The sequence below is a fragment of the Mauremys reevesii genome, linkage group 6 (genome assembly GCF_016161935.1).
Source record: "Mauremys reevesii isolate NIE-2019 linkage group 6, ASM1616193v1, whole genome shotgun sequence".
NCBI lineage: Eukaryota > Metazoa > Chordata > Testudines > Geoemydidae > Mauremys > Mauremys reevesii.
The window spans coordinates 119,201,417-119,226,882 of NC_052628.1; the positions used below are offsets into that span (position 1 = coordinate 119,201,417).

Here is a 25,466-nt window from a genome sequence, read left to right on the forward strand (position 1 = left end):
GTGTAGGCAACCTCATCATACCATCCCCTCCATAAACTTATCAAGCTCAGTGTTGAAGCCAGTGAGGTTTTTTGTCCCCACTGCTCCCCTTGGAAGGCTGTTCCAGAACTTCCCTCCTCAGATGGTTAGAAACCTTCATCTAATTTCAAGCCTAAACTTGTTGATGGCCAGTTTGTATCTGTTTGTTCTTCTGTCAGCAGTGGTGCTTAACTTAAATAACTCCTCTCCCTCCACTGTATTTGCCCCTCTGATGTATTTATGGAGAGCAATTATATCTCCCCTCAGCCTTCTTTTGGTTAGGCTAAACAAGCCAAGCTCTTTCAGTCTCCTCTCATAAGGTAGGCTTTCCATTCCTCGGATCATCCTAGTAACCCTTCTCTGCACCTGTTCCAGTATGAATTCCTCTTTTTTAGACATGAGAGACCAGAACTGCACACCATATTCCAGGTGAGCTCTCACCAGTGCCTTCTATACGGTACCAACACTTCCCTGTCTCTGCTGGAAATACCATGCCTGATGCATCCTAGGATTTCATTAGCCTTTTTCACAGCCGCATCATATTGGCAGTTTATAGTCATCCTGTGATCAATACCCAGGTCTTTAACCTCCTGTGTCACTTCAAACTAATAAGTCCCCAGTTTATACCAAAAAAATCTTGTTGTTAGTCCCTAAGTGAATGACCTAGAACTTCGCACTATTACTCCAGTTCACAAAGTCATCTAGATCTTCTCATGTGCTATTCCGGTCCTCCTCTGTATTAGCAATACCTCCCAAGATTGTATCATCTGCAAATTTTATTAGCCCAATCCTGCTTTTTGTGCCAATGTCAGTAATAAAAATGTTAAATAAGATTAGTCCCAAGACTGATCCTGGAGGAATTCCACTAGTAACCTCCTTCCAGCCTGACAGTTCACCTTTCAGTATGACTCACTGTAGTCTCCCCTTTAACCAGTTCCTTATTCACCTTTCAGTTCTCATATTAATCCCCATCTTCTCCAATTTAACTAATGATTTCACATGTGGAACTGTATCAAATGCCTTACTGACATCCAGGTAGATTAGATCTGCTGCATTTCCTTTGTCTAAAAAATCAGTTCTCTTCTCAAAGAAGGATTTCTGGTTAGTCTGGCACGCTCTACCTTTTGCAAAACCATGTTGTATTTTATCCCAATCACCGTTTACCTCTATGGTCGTAACTACTTTCTCTTTCAACATTTGTTCCAAGACCTTGCATACAGTTGAGATCAAACTAACAGATCTGTAGTTTCCCAGGTCATGTTTTTCCCCTTTTCTTCAATATAAGGACTATATTAGCAATTCTCTACAGCCCTGTAGTGGGGTGGTTACCTGCTCCTGCCCTGAGGGGTTTAAAAAGCAGCCTGGGAGGGCTTGAAAGCTGCAGCTCTAAAAGCTGGGCTGATTGGGGAAGCGGCCGCAGCTGGGCCACACCCTAATCAGGCCACAGCTGGCCTGTATAAAAAGGCTGTGAGCCAGGAGCCCAGAAAGTCTCCCTCTGCCTGTAGGGAGCTAGACACAAGGTACCTGAGTGGAGCAGGGCTGGGGAAAGGCAGAGGAGCTGGGGAGCTCCTGCCTGGAAAGCCCCAGGCTGCGGCCTAGCATAAGGCCAAGAGGTACTGGGGGTTGCAGGGGGTAGGCCAAGGCAGCCGATCCAAACCCAACCTTGCCAGTGAGGAGTAGGCTGATACTGCAGTCTGCCCCAGGGCGTGGGGCTAGACAATGACTGGCAGTAGCTGTACACTGAGGCGAGGTGGGGATAGTGGGTGGTGGTTCCCCGGGGAGGGGAGACCCTAAGACTGAGGGGTTACTGCCCGGGGGCAGCACCCCAGTTAAAGAGGCACCGGGGTCCAGAGAGGGACATGGGGGCCACAGGACAGGCAGATCACCGGCCTGCAGAGGGTTCTCCAGAGGCTTGAACGAGCTAATTCCCAGAAGTCACCAGCAGGAGGCGCAGCAGGGGTGAGTCCGCACCTCTACAGGCCCCCAAGTTTATAGAGTCATTAAAAATCCTTGCTATTGATCTTGCCATTTCATGTGCCGGTTCCAGGACTAAGACGGGATGGCTCACGCCCCTGGCCTCTGGCCCACCATCTGTCTTCCCGGAAGCATCCCATCTCTATCCCCTTTACCCCATGGACTCCTACGGATACTGCCAGCTTGGAGGACAGGAACATAAAGTGAGGTTTCGGACCAATCGAAGTTGACATAATGGAGTGCTGGCGTTTACAAATTGCACCAAGCAGCTTGTCCTCAGCACACTGTCCAAAACCATCAAAGTCAATCCTCTCAACCACCTAGTTCTGCAATGATTCCACTCTCTATTGAAATGCGAAAGAGCCAAGAGTTTCCAGCAGGATAAACGAATGACTATATTGAAAACAGGCATGTAGAAATACTTGTCCCCTGTGTGAGCTGCATCAGAAGAGCTTTATGGGTGGAGACGCAGAAAATAAAATATAAAGCAACTGAGAGGAAGACGAAAATGGTCTGGAAGCATGATTTAATCACACAGGGCCTAATTCATAGTTTTTAACTCCAGAAGAGACCACTATGATCATCCGGTCTGACTGCCTGCATAGCGCAGGCCAGAGAATTTCATCTTGTGATTCCAGCATCCAGCCCAACAATTTGTGGTTGAACTAGAGCATCTCCACTAGGCTGTCTACACTTGGAGCTATGCCGTCTGCCCCTGCCCCACATACATACTCGGCACAGGTAGCCCATGGCATCACCTGCCACTGCCCAGGCCACTACTGGTTTTAGTGAGCTGGGTCAATGAGTATGAGTGCTAGCCTATGGGTATTTGACCTGAGAATCACAACTCCAGCTCCAAGTGTAGACGTACCCTTAAAAGAGACATCCAATTTTTACTTAAGTCCTGCCGACATTGGGAAATTTACCAGCATAGCCATTCCAGAATAACATTGAAAGCAGAGTAATAATTCTGGAATAAAATCACTTTGATTCTGAAAGAGTGTCCACCCGGGGAAGTTATTCCAGATAGGGAAATTATACCAGAATAGTTATAGCAGAATAGTTGATTGTCATGCCTATTCTGGAACAATTCCCTCACTTAGACACAACCTTAAAATCTCCAACTGATGGAGAATTTACCTTGCCCCTTCGCAATCTTTTCCAATGGCCTTCAATGTTGACTTCAGCTAAGCCGTGCCAATTGACACCAGCAGAGAATTTGCCTCAGATTAGGGCTGGCCAGAAAATCAGAATTCTGTCTTGTGAAAAATTTTGAGAGTTCAATATTTGATTTAATTCCACTGCAGAACACAAATGAAACCCTTTGAAATATTTCAGGAAAAACAATAGAGCAAGCTCCACCCCCGAGTAGCCAATAGCTCAGAACCAGGCTCAAGTGCCTGCTCCAAGTTAGGTAGAGCAGTGACTTGGACCTAAATCACCTACCTCCCTGATGAGTGCTTAATCCCTGAGCTATTGCTACTAGGTTGCTCTTGCACGAGAAATTCCATCCTGAACCTGGGAAACCTTTCTCAGCACCATTTTCATCAAAACTCAGACATTTCCATGAAAAGCGTGGTTTCAAATTGACATTTTCTGGCAAAAAAATGATTTGTCAAGAAATTCCCACACAGCTGTACACCTCTGCCTCAATACACTCTAACTGTACAAAGTCTAAAACTTCCCTCAGCACATCCAGACAAACCTGCAAAAAACATTTGACCAAACTGCCAGTAAACAAATTGCTTATTTTATCTTCATATAATATAATATAATATAATTGTAATATATAAAATTCTGTATAATTGGATGCTTTCTCTTTCAGGCCTCTTTCAATCTGTAGTAATGCATTTTTTGTGTATCTATGGCCTTGTCTACACTACAGGGGAAAGCCAATCTAAGCTACGCAATTTGAATAACGTGAATAGAATAGCTCAAGTCGACATAGCTTAGACCTACTTTCCACGGGGTCCACACTATCCGGTGTTGACGGGATAGTGTCTCCCGTCGACTCCCGCTACTCTTCTTGTTCCGGTGGAGTACTGGAGTCAACGGGAGAGTGATCTGCAGTCGATTTAGCGGATCTTCACTAGACCTGCTAAATCAACTGCTGATGCATCGATCACCGTGCGTCAATCCCCCGGTAAGTGTAGACAAGCCCTGTGACAGTGAAGGTGTAGTTATGATCTTCCAACTGTGCAGTAAGAAAAACAAAAAGGTGGAAGTTACAAATACACAAAAGAGAAAAAAAGGAAAGAAGACAATGTTGTGAGAACAGATATCTTCATAGGTGCTGGAACTAGGAATGCTGGGGGCGGGGCTGTCACACCCTCTGGCTTGAAGTGGTTTCCATCATATAGAGGGTTTACAGTTTGGGTCAATGGCTCTCAGCACCTCCATTATACAATTGTTCCAGCGCCCCTGGATAGCTGGTCTTCTACAGAGTTCTTTAATATGTTCAAGAGTCAGGCCACATTTACACCCCAGCACTTACAGTGCCACAGCTGCACCGATACAGCTGTTCTGCTGTACCATTCGTAATGGAGATGCTCTAATCTCTCCCATTATAACGCCTGCCTCTGCAAAAGGCAGTAGCTATGTCAGCAGGAGAAGCACTCCTGACGACATAGCACTGCCTACATCAGCGCTTAGGTTGGTGTAATTTATGTCACTCAAGGATGTGAATTATTCACACCCCAAGTGACGTGGTTATACTGAAGTAATGTGTAGTGCAGACAAGTTCTCACCTGCAGCATTATTGAAGTGGCTCACCGTGCCACCTAGTGGAGACTGTAGGAACTGCACCCTCTTGGAAACGTACATTGAGACGCTATTAGCAGGGAATGTGGAGATTGGACAGAAGTTTCTGGAACTGGTATTTGATTGGTTGGGAAGCAGAGAGGTTGGAACAAAAGGATCTGATTGGTGGATGTCGATTAACGGTAAAAGGACTTGGAAAAAAGAAGAAAAGGGTCACCTTAAACTGTAGCAGCACAGTCTGAGTCCCAAGGGAAATGAGAATTTTGCCATTAACTCAGGAGCAGGCCTGGGCCCCAAAGATCAATGGGGCTATAGACATTAAACATCACCACTTATGTTGTGCTCAGAAATTGGCTATGGGGAAAATGGCTGACGTAAATTTTATTTCAGTATAAAATAAATTGCTTGCCACAGATTACAACCAGAGCTGGTTGGGGACTTATTTTTTTCCCTACACGTTTTTGTTGCAAAATTTAAAACTGAACAATTTTTTTCTGACTTTCAGCACAAAAAAATGAATGGTTTAATGGAAAACTATTTTTCAAGGAAAGAAATCATTTTTGAAGAAAAAAATTGTTTGACAAAAAAAAATTATCAAAAAATGTTTCCAACAGCTCTAATTGAAACATCGTTTTTCATGGGATTCGATGGATGAGTCTAATATCAGTGCAAGGACAAACACTCAGGCCACAGAGCCTGCAGGCTTCATTCCTTCCCACGTGCTGGCCAGAGCAGCTGGCTGGGAGGAGAGCGCTGCTCTTCAAGAAGGGGTGAAGTAACTTTCTCCCTTCCCAGAGAAAGGAGAACGGTTATGATGAATCTGAAGCACGTTTCATTCTCTGCTTCTGTGGCAATACAGATAGGCACTGATTCTGTCTCAGGGCAGACTGTCAAGTTACATCTCACCCAGAGAGTAAGTGGCTTTCCCCGGGTCCCAAGGAATGCATGCCATGGCTGAGACTTGAAGCTAGCTCCTTGCCCAGTGCCATAAGCACAAAGCAGATGCTTGCTTTCTAAACCAGCCAGCTGGGCCTACACCCTCTGATGAGGAAAAAAAATGTGAAAATGATTGATCAGACAGATAGAAGTGGGCAAGTGCTGCCTAACTGCCTATCTGCTTATCCATCCGCCCAGATGGATTTCTTATCCTTTTTTATCTTTTCTTTATTTGCCATCTGCTTTCCTGTTTCTTCATTCCATTCTCCCAGCCTATAGAGTTATCAAAACAATTCCACCACTTCGCCCACCAAAGGACATTTTGCCTGTTTGTTTGTTTTAATTTACTTCCTTAAACGATACTTCTCGGTACTTTGAATTCCAAACTCGTGTGCATGCCTGCTGCACGTTTGACATTGCTCCAAGGTCGACAGCGCTACAGAAAAGCTGCAGGATTCAAGTCATGCTGCAAATTCTTGATAAGTAGCTGGTAAGCAGTTTCATTTGTATAGGTGATGACAAATTTTAACTGTAATAAGATGCACATCAAAAGTTAGCAGATTTAATTTATTTTGTTTGTATTAATGTGTTTCTGCAATGACTGAGCCCAACCAGTTTGAAATTAGCTCATTTAAAATTGCAGAATAATCAATCGAGGCTGAAAGACCCAGCTTGCTGTAAATATCTTGCCGTGTGATCTTCGGCTGGGTAAGTAAGAGCACTAATACATTCCACCACTCTTCTTGATTTCATTGTTTAACCCATACATCAGCAGCAGACTAAAATCCTAAGGGGGGACAGTAAGCCTTATGTGTAGTTTTATTTACTACGAACCCCGTTCGTGTCCCCGCTGAAGCCAATGGGAGTTCTGGATGCACAAGAAATGCAAGGTTGGACTATAAGCAAATCACTGAGATCAAGCTGCAGGCAAAATAATAGGTTACCAGCCAGTAAGCTTTATAAGACCATGATTCAGCAAGTATTTAAGTGTCTGCCTAACTATAAGCATGTAAGCAATTGCACTGATATCAGTGGGACTCCTGTCCTTCGTACAGTTAGACACCCTGTGGACTGGGGCCTATCCAACATCCTCCTGAAATCAATAGAAATATTTCCATTGACTTCAATGGGCGCTGGATCTGTGCTCCTCAAAATGGATGGGAAAAGTGCTATTGAGTTCAGCGGTTCAGGATCAGGCCTTGAAGGAACAGCTATTCGGATGCTGCTGTGATGTGAAATAGAGAGCATTTGAGCCAGAAAATTCAGATCTGGGCTTCAGCGCCCAAGTGTTCAGATCTGTGCTTTCAATTCAGCCCATTATGAGCATTGGAGCCGGTTGCAAAAGTCAGAGCCAGATTCAGTTTCTAACCTTCTGCCTGGCTCCTAAGGTGTCAGAGACGGGGGTCAGTTCAGGCCTGTCTCTGATATTGGCTACGTAAGCTCAGTTAATTCCCATGTAAAATCCATCAGACTGTGTCAAAATGTCCGAATGCCCACACATCCGTCCATCTTACGTAGTGGTGGGGATAGACCGCAGAGCCGTGTGGTATGGAGTCACCATGCCCCTTGGACAGTCTCATCTGTACTCTGCTCACTAATCCTTCTCCCCCAGGACACATTCCAACCCTCTCAACAGCTCTGAGCAGCCGCCATCTTGTTCAGAGATCAGCCAGCCCCAGAAATGTTTCCTCTTCCTCTCACCAAATGTGGAATAGACCCACCTCCTGCTCCCCAGGACCACCACCCTCACACTGTGTCCAGTTACTCCTGCCACGGGCAAGATTCGCCATTGTGACAGTGGTGGTGCTTCTTTATGTGAGCGTCTCGCTGTCTGAGAAGCTGCTCATCCTGGTAACCTGCCATGGTTCGAAACGGGAGCTCTGTGCCATAGGAAAGGGGAGGTCCCTAACCTCCTGACGGGCAAAGCACGGATTTCTAGTCTTGAAGGCTTCAGAGCATTTTAGAGCCCTCTCAGCCCTGTGCAGCAGGATCAGTGATTACTCAGGGACACGGCTTTACAAGCAAAGGGACACACACACAGAGCACACATTCCGGCCCCGATTCAGCCAGGTACTAAAGTACATGCTTAACTTTAAGCACATGAGTAATCCCACTGACTTCAGTGGAACCACTCACATGCTTAAAATTATGCACATACTGTACTTAAGTACCTTGCTGAATCAGGGCCACACTCCCTGACTCTGCCAGGGGATCCACAGGCACCCAGTTCCATTGACTTCATTAAGGTGTAAGGGTCCACACCACAGACAAACATCTGACAGGGATGGTCTACGTGTATTTATTCCTGCCTCAGCTTGGTGGGGGCACTGGTTGACTTCCTGAAGCACTGTCCAGCCCTACATTTCTATACTAGCAGACTGCACTGCAGTATCAGGGCTGTATCAGGATAATGCACATGACTGGAATTGGTAGAGGAGGGTACAGCTTGCTCAGCAAGGACCAGCAAGGAAAAAAGAGATGAGGTGTTGCCTTATATATTAAAAATGTCTACACTTGGACTGAGGTTGAGATGGAAATAGGAGACAGACTTGTTGAAAGTCTCTGGGTAAGGATAAAAGGGGTAAAAAACAAGGGTGATGTCATGGTAGGGGGTCTGCTACAGACCAGCTAGTCAAGAAGAAGAGGTGAATGAGGCTTTTTTTAAACAACTAACAAAATCATCCAAAGCACAGGACTGGGTGGTGATGGGAGACTTCAGCTACTCAGACATCTGCTGGGAAAATAACACAGCAGGGCACAGATTATCCACCAAGTTCTTGGAATGTATTGGAGACAATTTTTTTATTTCAGAAGGTGGAGACAGCTAACAGGGGAGAGGCTGTTCTAGATTTGATATTGACAAACAGGAAGGAACTGGTTGAGAATTTGAAAGTGAAAGGCAGCTTGGGTGAAAGGGAACATGAAATGATAGACTTAATGATTCTCAGGAATGGCAGGAGGGAGAACAACAAAATAAAGACAATGGATTTCAAGAGGGCAGACTTCAGCAAACTCAGAGTTGGAAAGTAAGATCCCATGGGAAGCAAGTCTAAGGGGAATAACAATGGAAGACAACTGGCAGTTTTTCAAAGAGACATTAATAAAGGCACAAGAAGAAACTATCTCACTGCGTAGGAAAGATAGGAAGTATGGCAAGAGACCACCCTGGCTTAACCAGGAGATCTTCAATGATCTAAAAATCAAAAGAGTCCTACAAAAAGAGGAAACTAGGTCAAATTACAAAGGATGAATATAAACAAATAACACAAGTATGTAGGAACAAAATTAGAAAGGCCAAGGCACAAAACAAGATCAAACTAGCTAGAGACATAAAGGGTAACAAGAAAACATTCTACAAACACATGAGAAGCAAGAGGAAGACCAAGGACAGGGTAGGCCCGTTACTCAGTTATGGAGGGAGTGAGGCAATAATAACAGAATTGTGGAAATGGCAGAGGTGCTTAATGACTTCTATGTTTTGGTTTCAACCAAGAAGGTTGGCGCTGATTGGACGTCTAGCATAGTGAATGCCAGTGAAAATGAGGTACGATTAGAAGAGACTAAAATAGGGAAAGAACAAGTTAAAAATTACTTGGACAAATTAGATGTCTTCAAGTCACCAGGGCCTGATTAAATGCATCCTAGAATACTCAAGGAATTGACTGAGCAGATATCTGAGCCATTAGCAATTATTTTGAGAAGACATGGAAGACGGGAGAGATTCCAGAGAAGTGCAAAAGGGCAAATATAGTGCCAGCCTATAAAAAGGGAAATAAGGACAACCTGGGGAATTACAGACCAGTCAGCTTAACTCCTGTACCCGGAAAGATAATTGAGCAAATAGTTAAGCAATCAATTTGCAAACACCTAGAAGATAATAAGGTGATAAGTAACAGTCAGCATGGATTTGTCAAAAACAAATTGTGTCAAACCAACCTGATAGCTTTCTTTGACAGGGTAACAACCCTTGTGGATAGGGGGGGAAGTGGTAGATGTGGTATATCTTGATTTTAGTAAAGCTTCTGATACAGTCCCACATGATCTTCTCATAAATAAACTACAGAAATGCAACCTAGATGGAGCTACAGATGCTCCCCGGGTTAAGCAAACCCTACTTACGGAAAACCGGACTTACAGAAAAAATCCGTAAGTTCTGTAAGCTTTTTTTTTTTTGCGTAATTGTCGGAGATACAGTCCCGACTTACACAGAATTTGGAACGGAATAATTTCGTAAGTCGGGGAGCTTCTGTACTATAAGGTAGGTGCAACACTGGTTGGAAAACCATTCCCAGAGAGTAGTTATCAGTGGTTCATGGTCATGCTGGAAGGGCATAACGAGTGGGGTCCCACAGGGATCAATTCTGGGTCTGGTTCTGTTCAATATCTTCATCAGTGATTTAGATAATGGCATAGAGAGTGCACTTATAAAGTTTGCAGTCAATAACAAGCTAGGAGGGGTTGCAAGTGCTTTGGAGGATAGGATTAAATTCAAAATGATCTGGACAAACTGGAGAAATGGTCTGAAGTAAATAGGATGAAATTCAATAAGGACAAATGCAAAGTGCTCCACTTAGGAAGGAACAATCAGTTGCACACACACAAAATGGGCAATGACTGCCTAGGAAGGAGCACTGCAGAAAGGGATCTGGGGGTTATAGTGGACCACAAGCTAAATATGAGTCAACAGTGTAACAGTGTGATGCTATTGCAAAAAAAGCAAACATCATTCTGGGATGTATTAGCAGGAGGATTGTAAGCAAGACATGACAATTAATTCTTCCACTCTACTCCGCTCTGATTAGGCCTCAACTGGAGCATTGTATCCAGTTCTGGGTGCCACATTTCAGGAAGGATGTGGACAAATTGGAGAGAGTCCAGAGAAGAGCGACAAAAGTGATTAAAGGTCTAGAAAACATGACCTATGAGGGGAGATTAAAAAAACTGGGATTGTTTAGTCTGGAAAAGAGAAGACTGAGGGGGGACATGATCACAGTTTTCAAGTATGTAAAAGGTTGTTACAAGGAGAAGGAAGAAAAATTGTTTTTCTTAACCTCTGAGGACAGGACAAGAAGCAATGGGTTTAAATTGCAGCAAGGGTGATTTAGGGTGGACATTAGGGGAAATTTCCTTTCTGTCAAGGTGGTTAAGCACTGGAATAAATTGCCTAGGGAGGTTGTGGAATCTCCACCATTGGAGACTTTTAAGAGCAGGTTAGACCAACACCCGTCGAGGTAGTCTAGATAATACCTAGTCCTGCCTTGAGTGCAGAGGACTGAACTAGATGACCTCTCAAGGTCCCTTCCAGTCCTACGATTCTATGATTCTGTTGTGCACCGTGCTCATTTGCTGTTAGGCATTTGATGCTACAGTTCAAGCCAATGGGCAACAGGCTTAGAAAAATCTCAAAACGGCATTTTAACATTTCGATTTTATGTGTCAATATTTTCTCTGCGAAGACGTAACTTTTTGCTCTTTCTATAATGATAAAACATCTGGTGCAAGACAAAATCGCTTTGCTGACAAAGCAAAACCTTCCTAAAAAGAATTGTTTCTCTTTGATTTTCCAATATCAACAGTCATTCTTTTTCCTCCATTCTTTGTTTGCTTATTGTTGTTTTTTAACGATCAGTCCTAAATGAAACCATTGATGCGTCTCAGACTTCCTTTGTCCCCAGAGGCAAATCATTTTGCTCACAGCTTGGTGAGTTTTAATCATTTTTCCTTATCGAAATAGACGCATTCTGGATGGGCTGTCTGACAAATGGCTGCTAAATGGAACACATCCTAGTTCAGCTGTTTGCAGCGCATCCCTACAATCAGCGGATCCAGACCACACATCCATCACAGGACTCTGAATAAGCCCAATCCACTCTTGATATTAATTTACAAATACAACAAAAAGAGACCTGACACCTACTGAACACTCAGGCAGGATTTTATTTACATTATTGCTGGGACAACGGGATCAATAGAAGAAAGTAAGCATAGAGACAAGCAGGATTGAGAAAAGAAAGGCATAGGGCCAGCGTTTAAAAGATATTTTGCCACCTAACTCCAGTTGATTTCACTGCCCCATAGAGACTAAAAAAATAAGGGCCAGATTCTGCCACTTTTACTCACATTGCACCAGATGCTAGGCTGCTGTAAATCAGTTAGTCTCCAACGGCGTTACATCAGTTTACGCTGGATCTGGATCCATTGTATAGGACCTTCCTCATTGAGTAATTCCAACTGATTTCAATGGGACTGATTTCAGAATAAAGCCCTGATTCTGCAAGCTATTCCACATAGGCATGAATATGGGTGATCGGGTCTGTTCCTCAATGACTATACAGGTTGGATCCTGAGCTGGTTTACATTGGCGTGGCCTGTGACTCTACATTGATTTACACTGGCAAAGTATCTGGTGCTACGTCTTGAAACCACATTCTGGTACCTTCGAGAATATTGTCACCTCAGTGATTTTCATTTCTAGTCTCAGCTCAGCAACAACCATGATTATTGCCTTCCAAAGGGCCATTTGCGTTGAGACTCACTGATGAAAATCCCTTGCCAACAGTTTAATGGAAAAATAGTCAGTGCTTCTCTTAAATTCACCCATCAAAAATCTATTTGATCAATTCACCATAAAAATGCACTTCAAATACATCTAATGGATGTATACATACAGGCTATGGAAAGCAAGCAGATATGGAAGCTACTCGTTAATTACAACAAGAACAATGTTTCAAACTTCATTGTAGCCTGAATCCAAGACACTCAAAGAGATTTTAGGCTGAGTCAATAAAGTGGAGATTTTCAAAGGCACTGAGGGCAATCAGGGCCCCGATACCCATTGAAAGTTAGTGGGTCTCGGACGTCTGACACCCATTTGTGCCTCTGAAAAGGTCCCTCTTACCCATCGCTGTGCATACCTTTAAGCATGCGAGTAGCCCCATTGACTTTAATTGTGTTAAATCTCATGATGCTCTGTGAAATAAGCCAGTATTTTAATATCCATTTGACAAATGGTCAAAGAGAAAGTGAATGAATTACTCATGGTTACACAGCAAAGGTAAAAACCATCCCTAACAAACTATGCAAAAGGCCTGATCCTGAGATTCTATGATTCTAAACCCTTAAATCAGTGGCAGGAGTCCTGTGAAACAGTATTATAATGATCATCACCTGCCTCCAGAATTGTCTGAGAGTCACACATCTTCGTATATTTAATTAGTGCAATCCCAGGACAGGCCCTGATTTAGCAAATCACTTGAGGCCATGCTCACGTCCACTTGACTTCAATGGGATTTAGGGCTGGTCTTCACTATGGGGAGATCGACACTCAGGGGTCAATTTAGCGGGTCTATTGAAGACCTGCTAAATAGACAGCAGAGCGTTCTCTGGTCAACTCCGGTACTCCAGCTCCCCCAGAAGGGTAAGGAAGGTCGACCGGAGAGTGTCTCCCATTGAGGCAGCATGGTGAAGACACTGCAGTAAATCAACCTAAGCTACGTCGACTCCAGCTACGTTATTCACGTAGCTGGAGTAGCATCACTTAGGTCAACTGACCCTGGTAGTGAAGACAAGCCCTTAAACACAAGCATTTGAGCAGTCCCATTGAAGTCCCTCATGTGTTTAACGTTCACTGTGTGTCTGAGTACACTGCTGAATCACAGCCATGATCATGCAGAAGAGCAAGGGGGGTGGAACAGACACTTCTCCCCCTGATACATTACAGATAAAAATCCCATTGCCTGTAGCATGGGTACGTCTGCACCCATCAATCACAGTGTTCCTCATGACTCTGCATGAATTCCATATAACAATACCACAGCGAGGTCAGCTTGGCAGAGTTTGAAACGAATGTTATTTCACTCCACAGCTCTATTCTGCCAACACCAAACAATGGGATCAGAGTACAACATACTGAATATCCGATATGAAACACAATTATCTACGTCCTACGTTTATTTCACTGAGATCTGATATATTGCTGGTGTGCATGTATTATATGAAGAACATACCGATATAATACAGAGAAGTGAAAAAATTAGAAAACGGTATTTGCATATCTTAAAATTGCATATATGGTATTTCTAGGTAGACATACTGATGATAGATCGATCTTGCCCTATTCTGTGTATATTACACCTCTACCCCGATATAACACAACCCGATATAACACGAATTCGGATATAATGCGGTAAACCAGCGCTCCGGGGGGGGCGGGGTTGCGCACTCCGGCAGATCAAAGCAAGTTCGATATAATGCGGTTTCACCTATAATGGGGTAAGATTTTTTCGGCTCCCGAGGACAGCATTCTATTGGGGTAGAGGTGTATATCATTAAGGTATGCATTCTGCCTAACCCACTGTACTGGCTGTGGGTTAAGCGACCACTTAATAAAGTAAAAAGGTTTTGCATTTTGCTAATCAGTTTATATGTATGCATAGGAGTAACACCTATAGTGAGAATTAGAGTTGGATAAACTATTTGCAGTGACAGGTGTATACAGTAAATTTAGCACGTTTTTCTCCACGTCTTTTGTTTGCCAGCAGACTTTGACGTTCATAGATTTGTTAGTGATTCAGTGAGTCCCTGTTCCCCACAGTGGTTCAGCACAGACAGCCCCCTTTGACCATACGGCACCCCACCGGCTAACGCAGGCATACAGAACTGGGACAGCTTGCAGGATTGGGGCCTGAATATTCAATGCAAATGGAAGTCAGCCTCCGCACTGCTCCTGAATTGTGCATGTGAGGTTGATTGTTATTTTCACCGTAGTCACATGGCATTGTTCTCCTTTCGTTAACTGGATAAACAATAAAGTCACAGGACCATTGAATCTTTCAGGAAGAGGGTGAGAACACTTTGTGACACTAGGAGGTGCCAAGCCTGCAGGGTTAGGGGATTTTAGGTAGGGCTGGTTGAGAATTTTCTAGTGAAACATTTTTTTTCATTGGAAAATGCCAGTTCATCAAAACCAAAACCGTTCACAGAAAAGGGCCAGTTTTGATGACTCTCCCTATTCAAAAAAATGTTGGGGGAAATATTCAATTTTCTATTACTTTTTTTTAACTGAAAAGTTTCAGTCTTTTCTATTTAAAAAGACTTTTTGTTTTTGAAATTTTAGTCAGTATATACTAACTAAACAAAATTAAAAGATAACAAGGTCAAAACTGAAATGAAACATCTCGAAATTTTCAAAATGAAGTGATTTGACTAACCCAATCCAACTGGATTTTTTGGATTATTGGTTTGCAATTTTTAGTTTAGTTTTAGTTTTCAGTATTTCATCCCAATTTGGAACAAAAAAATTGAAATCTTAAACTCAGGGGATGGGAAAACCATTTCCAGTCCAGCTGTAATTATGGAACCTATTCTATTTTAAAGGCCAGGTGACCTTGCATCGGGCCTTGTCTTAGACATCGCTGATAGAGAAATTGAGCTATTTGAGTACTGTAGGTAGATCTGAAAGGATTAATTTTTTATTGGTAAACGTCAGTACGTGTCAATTTCACCATACACACAAACCAACAACAGAAAAATACTTCCATCCATTATAATCAAAATTGACAGATGGACAAAGTAAGAACAATGCTGCTTGAGAACTTATGAGAGTTTGATTTAAGGACATTTACTTTGTATATTTTGACCTGTGATGTTGACAATGTGTAGTTTACCAATCACAAAGCTTTCATTTTTTGAATCTCAGCATCTACTAATTTTGCCAAGCCTAACTCTAGGCGAGGTCCGATTTAGAATGCTTTGTCTCCCATCACAGTCAAACAGAATAACTGTGTGTGGCATGTTTGTGCAGCATCCCAGCTGAAGACATTGTGGCCAGATTCCCATCTGGGTATTTAATTGTCTCTGTGGCAGGGCACTGATCGGGGCTTTTTCCATGGTGAAGTCATACTCCAACGTCCATCTAATTTAACTGTGTTCAGCCTGGCCTCTGGGGAACACATTTCCTCCCAGAGGTGCTGTGCTGGTTTTAATCACAGTACAGCAATATTTCACGAGTCTGCCTCGTGCAATTATTACATTTACCGGTTTTCAGCTGGCTGTTCCTTCTCACCATTTGCCACTGTCACTGTGGCAGACAAATTAGTAACTGCAGTGTGTATGTATGATCCTACTCAGGTCCCTGCCTTTGCCTCTGTGTCGAGGCTCTGGCCGGTGGTGTGGGAGCTACACCAGCCTTTGCCACAGTTGTTGTTGCTAAAGAATGTCTCATATGGAACAATATTGCTTATATAATGCACCAAAAGAAAGGTTGTAATAGATTGGTTTCTAGCTTTCTGCCACCCATCACAATGCAGCACAGTTACTGAGATACAATAATTGCAGCATAGATGCACATGGTCCGTCCTAGCCGGGATGAGGTGGAACAGCCCCGTGGTAGGGCTCTGGCTCAGGATCAGAAAAATATTTAGTTGGTCTGTCCCTCTGCTGTGTAAAGCATTGCTTAGCTGGTACTTGTCACCACTCTTAGTGGACATCAGTGCACACGATCAACCAGAGGTAGTTCTGGTGGGAGACAGACGTGCTAAAAAGACACATTTGGAGACCAGGCAGATGCCAGGGGATAGTCAGAGACCTGCTCTACACTTAAAACTTAGGGGAATCTACCTATGTCACTCAGGGGTGTGAATTTTTCACACCCCTAAGAGACATAGTTAAACCAATCTAAGCCCCAGTGTAGACAGCGCTTGGTCAGTGGAAGAATTCTGCCATTGACCTAGCTACCGCCTCTTGCAGAGATGGATTTACAGTGACAGAAGAACCCCTCCCGTCGCTGTAATAAATGTCTGCACCAAATCGGGGCAGCTGTGCCATTGTAGTGTTTCTAGTGTAGACATGCCCCTAGTGTGGGCACAACAGCATTGCACCAATGGCACAGCTGGCACTGAAGTTTGTGCGTGTAAACAGCATTCTTCTTTGGATGAATTGATTGGGTAGTAAAGGAAGATTCCTACGTCTGGAATACAGTTTCCCTCCAAAACTAATATCGGCCACAAGGCCAAAATTCATCTTTCATGAACATTCTTACCACAAAGCTTCCCAGTTCCCACAAATGAATGTTGGTGAAAAGTGACCAAAATTCCATTTCTAACTTGCCAGATCCATCACAGATAATTTCTTCTCACTCGGCAGCCAACTCCAGTAAGAAACAATCCACACACCTTACAGCCTTGTTCTACTCCAGTTGGAAATATACATGGGCCATCTGACTTGTTTGTCAGCATGCTACTAGAGCCAAATGACCTTTCATCAGGGACCACGTCAAAGACCAGGTCCCAAATCCCACTAACTTTTATCCTAGAAGTTATAGTAGTTAAGGGCCAAGCCATTCTCTCCCATTGGAAAACCCACTGGTGGAGTGGAGAAAACTGCAAAGTTCTCCTCACAATGTTGTCCTTTAGTCACTGAAGGGAGCTGAATCCCAAAGGCCAGGAGATCTGCACTGATTGATTCCAATAGCACTGTTCATAGACATAAGGCTATCCAGGTTCAGGTTCATACTGACTTAGTAGATCTTCACCTGGTGTAACCATCCAGGCTCTACTAAGCTCTGGTCCCACTGCTGAGGATTTCTCAAAATCCAGCCCTAAATGCCTCTAGTTTGCGAAAGTATTCTCTGTTGGATTCAGGAGAAGAAAACGCTGTGCACATAGAAAGTGCATGATGAAATTCCACCCTATTTGCTTCCAGAAGCCTTTGAAGAAACATCGTTCTTCCTGGTTTTCTTTAACTGGTCCCAGGGAGCTGTGCAATTCAACCGGCGTCAGAATTTCCATTGCTTGCCACTTACACGACAGGGATGAGTAATGGGTCTCTCTGGGCCAAATTACATGAAAGTGCACAATGTCAGGAGAGCTGCGTGTGGGGAGAAATTATCCCCACCCAGATAAAAGAGCAGATTGAAATAGCAGGAGGGAGAATTTATCATTGCCCGAGGTATTACGCTGGTAACAGTAAGAGGGCCTGATTCTCTGCTCATGTCAGTCTAACATGGGGGGTAAATCCATTGATTTGAATGGTATTAATTCTGATTTCCACCCATGTGAGAGAGGAATTGCACAGTGGAAAATGTTCTCAGAACAAAGCAATGATAGTCAAAATGGTATTAAATAGAATGCTAATGAGACAAACTTATACAAAAAGAACTTGTGAAAGACTCATAGATTCTAACGCTAGATCATCCAGTCTGACCTCCTGTGTTACACAGGCCAAAGGACTTTCCTAAAATAATTCCTAGAGCACACGCCTATGGAAAATGCAGCAACCACATCATGCAAGATACTCTAGCAAAAACAAGCCTACTTGCCCGTAAACCAGTGAGAGTTTTTCCATTGACTTGAAATGCAAGATTCAGTGGGTCTTCACATGAAAGAAGATATTAAAAATAATAAAATGTACCATTTAATATAAAAATGGACATGAGGACCTGTTCTCTGAAATGTACATGCAGATTTAGAAAATCAACTCATATTTCAAAAATGCAGAGAAAATAGACAGCAAAAAGCATCTCTACGTGGGTTCAGCACATAAAACAAATAACTTTGAAAACACTCTGCCAAAGTATGTTACATTATGTACCTACAATGCTGGGATTAACTCCACCACAAAGACTTTGGTTCTTGATTACCAAGTGCATGATTTTACAAAAACGGAAGAGTAGACTTATGTCCAGAATAGAGCAGTGGTATTGGACCTCTCTGAGTTAGCAGAGAAAGAAAGAATAGTTTATCGACGTACAAAACAGTTAAATGAAAAAATATGGACCCCGTTTCTTGATACATTTGGGTAAAGAATGCTGAGATACCATTGCAGCAAATACCAGACTGGCATTCCACTTGCCCTCTCTGCATTTTCCCTTCCACCCCATCTCTTCCTTCCCTTTTGTTCCCATTTATGGACGTCTGTTTTTACTATTATTGTTACTGCCACCCTAGCATGTTATGCCTGTGTAATATTGTCTGATTTTGTGTTGTCTGGTCTTGCAGCTTTGACAAGTTGTGTAATCGCATAATTCCATTGGCTAGCCTATGAAATGTGCTGTATTTGGTAACATACAAGCTATAAGATGTTTACCTTTGTGTAGCTTTTGCTGCTTGTTTCTTTATGAACATTAATCAAAAACACATGCAAATTAAAAACTCTCTGCCAGCTGTTTCAGCATAATGCACATGCCAGTGCACTTCAGTGTCGACAATGTTATGTTGAAACAGCTGGCTGAGTGATTCTTACTTGTGATTTTATGTATCTGTGGCAATTCAGCTTGCAAAAACTGAAACCTGTTAATGATGTTGGCTGTGGCACTTCACTCTCATTAATTAACATTTAATGATTTTCAACAATGCTGCAGTGACTTCTCTTTATTAGACAAATGGGGGGAAAGCTAGACACATGGTGAGCGAGTCGATGGTACCAACGCCTGGGAGATGCAAAGTGACTTGACAGTGATGCCAGTCGCAGCATGTGCTTGATGCGTCAAAAATGCAAAACCAGAGACATAAAATGGTTTTTAAAACTGCTTTTTTGAATGCCCCTGTTATAATGCAAATATTGACATTGGCGTTTTGATGAGATCAATGCCTGGTTAGGACCAATGATCCTTAGCTATGCCACGGGCCATCAACTCTTCCCAGCTGGTTATTAATCCACAGGAAACGGTGCGCACCTCAATTGTTATTTCTTAATTACATTTCCACAGCATATGACATTGCAGGTCTTTTGGTCTCTGTATTTTTTTTCCAGCAAAGGCCAGATTCTGCCATTTTTAATCATAATAAGCAATACCTGACTACATAAGTAGTCCCTCGGGTCTGAGTGTCCCATACCTACTTGCAATAAGTAGTACTCCACTCTGCGAGTGCTGAAATTAATTTCAGTGGGATTGCTCATGGCGCAAGCTTGAGGAAGGGTAGCAGAATCTGCCCTCAATTAAATTATTTCCCCTTTGAAATGTGCGCTGAATTTAATTAAATGTGACAACACATTGTGAATCTGCCGTGTCAATTATAGGTTCAGATATTTTCTGCCCAACAATGCTGTACAACCCAGAAGAATTAAAATTAAACCCTTTTATCTGCAGCACCTTAGTACGGACTGGTGCTTTCTTACTGATTGATTTTTGCAATTTACAACTGTTAATTTATTTCACTTTAAAAAGTGAAAACTGCATTTTCTCTTGAACCTCTGATAGACATGAACAGTGGCTCTCGTGCCAAGTGTCCTTATAACGTGTTTATAATGCAGCAAATGACTTCACTAACACAGTACAGTAAACCCGCATTAGGTCCAATGACACTGCAGTTTGTCCAAAGGAAAAATGGGGCAGTTACCGTATGACGGGAATAATCAGAAAATTGTGCCCTTGACCTCCTATTACACCTAAACACCCCATGTACCTAAGATATATTCAGTATTAGAGAATGAGTGAATTGTAATGATCCTGCTAAAGGCCGGGTCAGAATGGGCCACACAGCCAGCATAGAATGAGGGGATTCAGTTATAAAACATTTTTCTTCGTCTATGTTTTTCTTTCCTTTCATTTTTGCACTGTCGGGGTGGAAAAGGATCGGCATCCACAATAAGAAATGCATTAAAATAAGGAGAAAGGGCATCCGGCACAAGCCAGGAAAAGGATACTTAGCTGATCTAACGGAATCTGCCTGTGGTAGCCGTTCTAGAAAACCAACTGTTCTTATGTACTGCATAAAATGTCTGCACCATCTGGCCGTGTAAGAGTTTGCACAAAGTTTTGTGTCTGTAATAGAACTTAGGGCGAGCTCTTCCACGTAAGATTTTATCACTTCTCTGGCCTTACTCTGGCTAGATCTGACCACTGCTGGCCAGCTCTTTGTTTGTTTGTAACTAGCATGCTGGACTGGCACAACCACGCGGAGACAGCAAACAGCTCACTATCACATGCAGTGGCTGTTTTGTATGGGCGACCAGCTGCTAGCGATGGAAGTTTGTCAGCCTGCCTGGGGCCCCAAAGTTCCAAATATCTATGGGCCTGATCTGAAGCCCACAGAAGTCAATGGAAAGTCTCCCATTGACTTCAAGGGGCTTGGAATCAAGTCCTGTTTGTTGCTCTCTACCGTGCTGTCCCCTACTGGCGATCAAATTCAGCAAACATGCAGCCACCGCTTTCCCCAGGATACTGGGGCCAGAATGTTCGCTCCCCTGGTAAGACCTTTATATAGGGCCTCTAGGGGAAAGAAGGGGGAGGGGAGGTGCTGGGGAGCAATGCAATGTCCTAGTGTCAGCACCACTGCCTGGGGCTTCTCCAATGGATTCTCCAGTGGGATTTTAAAGATACAATTTTGCTCCTGGATGGGGGGATGCACTACAGAGAGGGGGACCCGTGTCACTGTCCGGCACACACCCAAAAGCATCAACTGCCCAAACCCCACTTACCCCCTAAAGCTTGTTTCATAACAAAATCCATGGTGATGGCTTTAGATTCCTTCTGGCTCCGGCAGATCTCACATGCAAGTTGAACGGAAAGGAGTCCTCAGGTCGCAGCCTGCGAGGGACCCCCCAAAACAAGACAAAACAAAGGTCGGTCTAGAGGACAGAAAGCCGGAGCGCGAGTGTGTGTGTGTCCACGGAGGAGCCCTTCTAGGAGAGCTGTCAATTGCTTCCAGGACAGTGGAAGTTACTTGGCACTATAGTGAGTCCATGCTCATTGCGCAGTGTGATCGTGTGTGTGTGTGTGTGTGATATCCCTTACCCGGAGTACCACGCATTCCCAGGCTGCAAGCACATCAGCATCCGCCTCCGTTGGCCGCGAGCCAGGCACAGCCAGGACCGCTCACCCGGACGGCGCCGCGCCGCTCCTGGGGCTCCCCCGGGGCTGTCTGGCGGGGTCCCCCTGCAGCCCCGCGCCCGGGCTGCACAGCTTCGCTGGCTGCGGCGGCCTCGGCCGAGCAGCCCCAGCCGGAGAGCGCCGCGGGGACGTTTGAAGGTGAACCGGCAGCAGCTGGTGCAGGCGGGCGAGTCCGACCCTGAGCCGGGAAGTCCCGCGCCGGGCACCGGGGGGCGGGCGGGGGCGCGGGGCTCTGCGGCCCCGGGCGTGACCCCGAGCAGTGCCAGGGCGGGCACCGGGGGGCGCGGGGATCTGAGGCCCCGGGAGTGACCCCGAGCAGTGCCAGGGCGGGCACCGGGGGGCGCGGGGATCAGAGGCCCCGGGAGTGACCCCGAGCAGTGCCAGGGCGGGCACCGGGGGGCGCGGGGCTCAGAGGCCCCGGGAGTGACCCCGAGCAGTGCCAGGGCGGGCACCGGGGGGCGGGGGGGGGCTCAGAGGCCCCGGGAGTGACCCCGAGCAGTGCCAGGGCGGGGACCGGGGGCGGGCGGGGCTCAGAGGCCCCGGGAGTGACCCCGAGCAGTGCCAGGTCGGGCACCGGGAGCAGTCGCCGCCGGGTTTGGCGCAAGCCGCGCAGGCGGGAGCTCGGGGCAGGGGCTGGGGCTGGGGCTGGGGGGAGCCTGCAGCACCCCGGGGCGCTCGGGCGGGGTCCCGGCTGGAGCCCTCCCCAGGCCCCCCAGCGCTGTGCGCGCTCCGCACCGCCCGCTGAACTGCGGGGCCTGCCCGGGTCAGCCCGCGGCGGCGCCGCAGCCCGGGGACAGCGCAGCGGGGCGGGCGGGCTCCGCTACCCGGAGGGCCGCCGGCTCCGGCTGCCGCATGCTCCGCTCCTGCCCCCCCCCGCAAACTTCTGCCAGGGACGGTATCGGGGTCCCCCCCCCCGGAAACCTGCCCCTGCCCCACAGCCGCGAGCGGCGCTGCCCGGCCCGGGGAGCGGGCAGAGGCGGGTCCCTGCAGCCCAGCCCGGCCCGGTTCAGCACCCGGCGGCGGCGGACAGCGCCCGGGAGGGCGGAGGGGGGGGGGGCACGTACCTGCCCCTCCGGGTCCGCAGCCGGGGCTCGGCGCCCGCCCTAGCAGCTCCCGCCGGCCGGGTCCATGGGGCAGCCGCAGCAAGGCGCGGGCCGGAGCGCTCCCCTGAAGTTGGAGCCGAGCCGAGCCGAGAGCTTCCCGCTCGCCCCGCTCCCTCTTTTTATCACGGGATTTCCGGACCATCCCTCCTTCCACTCCGCTAGGAGGGACCTGGCGGCTTCCTCCTCCCCCTGCCGCGGCTAGGGCGGCATCTCCAGCCTGGCTGCGCCCCCGCCCAGCTGGCACCGGGGTGTGCAAGAGGTTCGCAGCGCTCCTGCTGCGGGGTTGCAAGGGAGCTGCAGGGGTTCAAGGGAGCTGCGGGGAGTTTCAAAGGAGCTGCGGGGGGGGAGGTTGCAAGGGAGCTGCGGGGTGGGGGGGTGCAAGGGAGCTGCGGGGGGGTTGCAAGGGAACTGCGGGGGGGAGGTTGCAAGTGACCTGCGGGGGGGAGGTTGCAAGGGACCTGCAGGGGGGGGGTCAAGGGACCTGCGCGGGGGTTACAAGGGAGCTGCGGGGGGGAGCAGGTTGCAAAGGAGCTGCGGGGGGGGTCAAGGGACCTGTGGGGGGGTTACAAGGGAGCTGCGGGGAGGGGTTGCAGCAGGGGACCTCCACGGGCTGCAATGGCAGCGACGGGTCCCCGGCCCCACCCCGGCCTTTCTGTACGCGGGGCCCGGCTGTCAGTCCCCAGGCGGGAGCTGCCACTGGAGGAGCCGCGTGTCTCTCAGAGACGTCGGGAGAGAGCGGCGGTGCGGGGCCAGGAGCAAGCGGCGCCAGCCCAGGCAAAGCCCCTGCTCCTGCCCCGCGGCGAGCGTCCACACAGCCCGGGGTCCAGCCGCTCCCTCGCACCTGGGGGGGAGCAGCCAAGGAGAAGGATCCCCTCCCCCAGGGAACGGCTGAAGGGTAAAAGGGGGGAGCTGCCCCCCAGTATGGGCGATGCCATGGGGAAGCCCCCCCCCCCCCGCAGCCCCCAGTCAGCAGAGCCGTGGCCCCTGTTCCGGCAGGACGAGGGGAGGGGGGAGGACAAGCACAAGAGGGGCCTGGCAGACGGGCCCCAGCCCTGCCATGACACGGGGCGTCTCAGAGCCCCAGTCAAGGTCAGAGGCGCGGGGCCTGGGGGGGGGTCCGGGTTTTGCCGGAACACAACATAAGGGTCTGTTCCCAGCACTTCTGAGACGCCCTCACTCCCCGGCTCGGCTGGCGCAGCTCCCAGCCCCAGCCCTGAGATGGGGCCAGGTGCTGATGTCGGTGTGAACCTGGAGTAACTCCGCGGAAAGCTGCGGCGGGGGGGGGGAGGGGAATCCGCCTGCGCCGCTGCGGAACTGAAAACCAGGCGCTCTCTGCAGGTTGCTTTGCGGGCGCACAGGCGCCTCTCGCTGGGATCTGCCCCCTGCCGCTGTCTGCATTTTATAACCTTTACCCTTTCTGGTGCGGTGCAAAGCAAACCCCAGTGATGGGCGAGTCTCCAGCCTGCCTCAGGGGAGGCCCAAGGAGACCCGCCGCCTTGGGGCATGCAAGCCCGGTACCTGCTGTAGGACAGCTAGTGGGTCATTTCAACTATTTTTAAAAACTAAAACCAACCCCCTTTTTGTTCCTCCTTGAAATCCCCGCTCCAGATTCGATGTGGGCTTTTGGGCCCTGGCTTTCCATCAACAGCCTCTCAGCTGCTCAGTGGACCCGGGTTTCTTTCTGTCACTAGGGCCTATGAGAGTCTAGATTCCTGCTCTAATTCCAGGTGTTGGGTTCCATGGGCGGCTGCAGGGTGGTGTTGATGGCCTCTGATATACAGGAGAGTCTGTAGGGAGAGTCTCCTCTGACCTGAAACTCCATGACTAGGAGGCATGAGTCACCCAATTTAAGCCAACACCTAGACAGGAGCTATCACTGCTACCAGGAACCAAACACTTTCAGAACCTGATCTGTGTTGTATCCACCTATTGTTGTTTATCCTTAAATCATAAAATCTTTGAGGGCAGGCACCATCTTTTTGTTACGTTTGTACAGCACCGAGCGCAATGGGGCCATGATCCCAGCTTGGGGCTCCTGGTGTACTGCTTATTATTCAGGGATAACAGAAGTGGAAGCAACATCATGGCCACCAGCAAAATGGGGAGGACCCAGCCGAGAACAGCTGCCAGAATTGTTCCTGTTGCAGATGGAGTGATGCTCTCACTCTGGTCTCGCTGAAACCAAAGGCAGTGATGCCTAGTGGGTAGGGCTCCAGCTCAGGGAGTGTGAAGGGACAGCCCTGGAGACACTGGCCTGGAGCAGGCTAGCCAGCTCCTCTGGGTCTGTGCTGTGCAAGGGAAGCACACCTGCAAGCTTGTCCAGCCTGGGGGAGAAGGGGAAGCTTACCATAGGCAGGGCTGGCGTCCAGGCAGAAGGCTGCTCCATGCAGAGATGGCTACTAACAGGCAGGCCAGTTGAGGAGATAGCTGTGGGGCATAGAGCTCCTGGAGGCGCCCCAGCTGACAGCCAGGCAACACGCCCAGGAAGGGGGGTAGGAGGTAAACCCTACGCAGGGGCAATAGACTTTGAGAGACTGAGCCCCTAAAGCCCTGTCTGAGAGGCTGACCCCTGTTCCAGCCAGACTCTCCTCCCTCGCAAGGAGAAGGGAGGAAGAAGAACCAGCCCTCTGCCAGGGTGCAATTGCCCCAGGGGCAGCCGCTGGGGGAGTTCCGAGGGTAAATGACAGCCAGTGGGACCTGAGAGAGAGGGTCTAGGGAGTCCCGCCCCCTCCTACAGGGAGGCAGGACAAGTTCTACTCCTGATTCTGCTGTGGTGTGACCTTGAGTAAGTTGGCTCCTCTGTGCCTCAGTTTCCCCATCTGTAAAGGGGGGTGAATCACACCTAC

At 47.3% G+C, this 25,466-nt stretch overlaps 1 protein-coding gene across 1 annotated transcript in view; it reads right to left on the reverse strand.

The window, feature by feature from the left end:
* Positions 1-22,709, reverse strand: part of CPLX1 (complexin 1) — a 190,444-nt gene extending 167,735 nt beyond the window's left edge. The window contains exons 1-2 of the mRNA XM_039545784.1: positions 22,582-22,709; positions 21,106-21,214 (exon numbers count right to left, since the gene is read on the reverse strand). Coding sequence (XP_039401718.1) covers positions 21,106-21,136 — 31 coding nt within the window. The 5' untranslated portion in view covers positions 21,137-21,214; positions 22,582-22,709. The remainder of the gene's footprint in view (positions 1-21,105; positions 21,215-22,581) is intronic.
* Between the last annotated feature and the right edge of the window lie 2,757 nt (positions 22,710-25,466).